The 4,284-nt window shown below is 38.5% G+C and overlaps 1 protein-coding gene across 1 annotated transcript; it reads right to left on the reverse strand.

Annotated features, from left to right (window-relative positions):
* Nucleotides 1-89: 89 nt before the first annotated feature.
* On the reverse strand, nucleotides 90-1,513 carry LOC132192212 (aquaporin PIP1-2). Its single transcript, XM_059607485.2, has 4 exons — nucleotides 1,154-1,513; nucleotides 763-1,058; nucleotides 536-676; nucleotides 90-425 (listed from the first exon to the last, which is right to left on the reverse strand). Exons 1-4 carry the CDS (start codon nucleotides 1,485-1,487, stop codon nucleotides 333-335), a joined length of 864 nt encoding a protein of 287 aa, XP_059463468.2. The 5' UTR covers nucleotides 1,488-1,513; the 3' UTR covers nucleotides 90-332.
* Nucleotides 1,514-4,284: the final 2,771 nt, after the last annotated feature.

A 4,284-nucleotide genomic window follows, 5' to 3' on the forward strand; every position in this document is an offset into this window, starting at 1 on the left:
TATTCATGATTTGCAATCAATACATGCACTTGCTGCATTTGAGTAATGTTCAAAATTACCTCGGTTAGGGTACATTGAGGGGAAGGAGAGAGCTTCAAAATGACATATTATTTTAATTGGAATGCTGTAATTATACATCTGCCATTCTTGATCTTCAGTACTTACAGAACAAGCAAACTCAATACACCTTGTCTGCTTGTCCGTTTTCAAACATAAATAAAATACCCAGGTAAAAACAACAGGAGTCAGGATAGAGGGGGAGATTTACCCAACGGGTAGGATAATTTAGATACCAATCAACCACTTTGCAGGTCATTTCTTCAATGATGTAATCATTTAGACTTGAATGGAATGGCCCTGATCACAATCTGATGGTACAAAGCAGCAAGTGCTGCCCCAATGAAAGGTCCTACCCAAAATATCCACTGCACCAGAAGAATTTAACAAGAAATTGTCAGTGAATTCTGCAAAACATCTGCTCTCTGAACAAAGCTTTCCTCAAAATATATAATAGAGAAGAATGATAAAAACTTACATGGTCATCCCAAGCTTGGTCCTTGTTGTAAATGAGGGCTGCCCCAAGACTCCTAGCAGGGTTGATGCCAGTACCTGTGATGGGGATGGTGGCCAAGTGAACCAGAAACACAGCAAACCCAATAGGCAATGGCGCCAAGATCTGAACATAAAAAGTAGAATTGTGTGGTCATTAAACTTGCAGCCATTAATAATTAGAAACAGAGATGCATAAGATCTTTTGCTTACAGGAACGTGGGAATCCCGGGCATTTCTCTTGGCGTCGGTTGCAGAGAAAACAGTGTAGACGAGCACGAAGGTGCCAACAATCTCAGCTCCAAGGCCATCACCCTTTGAATACCCCTTGCTGATGGTGTTGGCACCGCCACCAAGCCTCTCGTACTGGCTTTTCTGGAAGCCCTTTACTACACCAGCGCCGCAGATGGCTCCCAAACACTGCATTACTACGTAAAACACCGCCCTCGTCAGCGACAGCTTCCTTGCCAAGAACAGCCCAAAAGTCACAGCAGGGTTGATATGACCTCCTGCACCACCGCCACCCCCACACAAACACAATTAGTCCTCTCAAAATTTCACACCGGCGGATCAAACCAGAAATATGTTTTTTTTTTAAGCTTACCTGAAATCCCAGCTGTGCAATAGACAAGAGCAAAGATCATGCCGCCGAAAGCCCAAGCAATGCCTTGAATACCCACAGTCGAACACTTGGAAGGCGACTTGACGACACCCATCACCGTTAAAACGGTGATGTAAAGAAACAAGAAAGTGGCAACAAACTCGGCTATGCCAGCCCTGTAAAAGGACCATGATGATAACTCCCCTGGCTCAAAGAGTGGCGCCGCCGGTGGCTCCTGGTAGTCCTTGCTATCTTGGCTCTGAGCAGCTGTTCCGATAGGTTGCCTCTCTCTGTACCTGTTGGCTCCCAGCCTCACATCTTCATCCTTCTCCTCCATTTCCTCTTCTCTCTCTCTTAGGCAATGTGCTCTCACTATCCTTTGTGTTTGCTCTCTAGGCTTTGTGGAAGCTTGGGTTATTGAGTGCAGTGAGAGGAGTGCGTATTTGTAGGGAAAGTATGGGACAAAGGGTGGCAGGTGTTGTTGAATTCCTTTTGAGAATGAACTGTGCATTGTCGTGACCTCCCACCGACCCATGTATTCATTCATGTTCACCCACCTTATCAGAGCTTGCTTCTTGGCTTGTAATCATCATGGCTGTCCTTGTCTTTCTCATTTGTAAATCTCACTTTGCTTATTTACTTTGAAACCTATTTACTTTGAAACCATCCCTTGACTTCCAATCAAAGTTTGGAAATGATGGCAAAGCTTGATTGGATGAACCACTCCAAGAAATAGAAGTGATAGACGTTGCACTAGAAGGGTGCATGCGTATGCTGTAATAATGGTATATACATAAGCTTTCAAGTTTGGTCCTAACTTGAAATTGAATTCTGAAATTTCAATTGCAATTACGTAATCTTTAATGGGTTTAAACCCGAACTTCACAATTCATCCTCGTTTCGGTAAAATATTTTGCACGTTGAAACTCACTTATTAAGAAAAAATTTGAATTTAATCTACATATAAGAAGAAGTGTTAAAATATAAATTAAATGTTAAAATGAATTATATTTAAAGTTGTGCTTGAAATCTCTTTGGTCGTTAGAAAACCCTACCGGCAATGTTGAACAATATTTTATTATAAAAATGGAAAACTATTTATTAGTTTTTGAGTTTGTAATTGTATCAAATTGATCTTTAGGGTATCAAAAGTACGAAACTGATCCTTAAGGAAAGCTATTTTTCTAAAGTGATTTTATTGGCGGTTGTTTGAACCCTTTAAATGTAAATGTGAATTTACATCATAATAATCGTCGATGGACATATGACATGACTGATGACTCCGTTTACTTTAAAATTATAAATTTATTTTTACAATAAAAAAATAATAAAAAAAAAACCGCCCATCACCGCCGGATGATCAATAGCAAACCACTACCGACCCTACTATGAGCTATTAAACCAATTCGTTAATATACAAGCAGTATGCTATCTCTCATTCAAAATCACTAGTTCAAAGAAGCATACCCATCTAGAAAATTCGTTATATTATGCCATTCACCCACAAATACACCAATAGAGATTATATGGGTATAAAAAATTGTTGTGGCTTAAAACGATAAGGTTGGTCAAGTGATGAAATTTATATTCCAATAAAGTGATTAACGAAGTCTTTTCAGCTTGGCTACGATATATATATATACACAGAGAGACAAATAAGTATAAATTTATTATACATTTATCCCCATTATCACTTGGGAGTTGGGGACTTATAATTACTCATAATGATTGTGCATGATGATGCTGGCACAAATGAGAAACAATGGGTATTGATAATTATCACGAGCCACCTCCATTGACCGACCAGTGAGAGTTGGACTGCGGCGAAGCCACAAGAACCACAGAATAGAAAGCTGACAAGAGACAGCAGCCACAAGATTACGAGTAAGGACAACCGACTTTTGCCGCCCAGATCTTATTTTCATGCATTTTGATGCGTCATGTGCGCTTTAATTTGGACTGCCCAACGGGCAAATTTGTTGTTATTATTATTTTCTTTTTAAAGTAAGGCTTTAGGCTTTTATGAATCAAATCATGATGAATCGGCTTGCTTAGTAATTACAATATTTTCCTTCTAAATTTGCTTTAAACATTGTTGAATCGATGCTTTCACTAATCAATGAGTTGCTTCATTCACCTCCTTTTTAATGTGTCTTATATTTATATATCATGAGTGTCTTTCCTTCTGCAAGGCATGTACTACTTTTAATGCATCTTCTTGGACTAAAACACGTTGAAATTTTAAATCTTTTACTAAATTTCACAACCTTCTATGATGCTAATGCTTCTTTCACCGTTGGATTTAATATGAAAGGCTTTGTGGAATACATAGATACCAACACATTCCCTTCATGGTCTCTTGTAATCATTCTTACACTCATCTTCATTTTTGTTTTGTCAACGGCAACATCTCAGTTTACCTTTACCGCAACTACCGGGGGTATTGACCACCTTAGTTTTTCTACCAATCAATCGTGTACATCATGGTTCCTTAAGCAGCGTGAAGCCTTCGAAATTCCTCCATTGATTCTTGTGAACTCCTTACTAGTTGGAATGGATGAGTAAAATCACCTACAAATACTATCTACGGATTGTAGCCACCATCTCAAACTCTTCTTCACCTACTCTCTCTCCATTAGCCTTTCTAATATGCTTGGGAAATCATCTTCATCATTGGACGGACACCTCAAATAGTTGATCTTTTTGTCGAGTAGGACTTATGGCCAAAATGCATATGCTTGCAACTTCTCCTCATTAAAAATGTCCTTGATTAAAGAAACATTCCACCAATTTATCTCTTCATTTATTAGCTCCTTTACACCTGCTTCTTTGTCAATAATTCTGAGTAATTCTAGGTGGCCTACTAAGAATGATGTGGCTATTAAAATCACCATTGGGCTTGTGATTGATCATTATTGAATTTTGATCAAAGAGTAATTTTAATAGCCACATCATTTTTAGTAGGAAATAAGTAGGCCTTCTAGAATTACTATATAATCCTTACTAGTGATTACACCACATAAGATGTAGGAGTCAATGCCCATATATCTCCCTAAAATTTTAATAGAAAGCCTCGCCACAACTCTACATACTAATTCTGCTTTTGGAAGTCTTTAGATTCTAGAAAATTTTCT

Source organism: Corylus avellana, chromosome 10 (assembly GCF_965113065.1).
Source record: "Corylus avellana chromosome 10, dhCorAvel1.hap1.2, whole genome shotgun sequence".
Taxonomy (NCBI): domain Eukaryota; kingdom Viridiplantae; phylum Streptophyta; class Magnoliopsida; order Fagales; family Betulaceae; genus Corylus; species Corylus avellana.

Coding starts and splice junctions, on each gene's coding strand:
- LOC132192212 (XM_059607485.2), bottom strand. CDS start 1,487: ATGGAGGAGAAGGATGAAGATGTGAGGCTGGGAGCCAACAGGTACAGA. Junction 1,059..1,153: donor TTGCACAGCTGGGATTTCAG/GTAAGCTTAAAA, acceptor GCGGTGGTGCAG/GAGGTCATATCAACCCTGCT. Junction 677..762: donor CCCGGGATTCCCACGTTCCT/GTAAGCAAAAGA, acceptor TTTTATGTTCAG/ATCTTGGCGCCATTGCCTAT.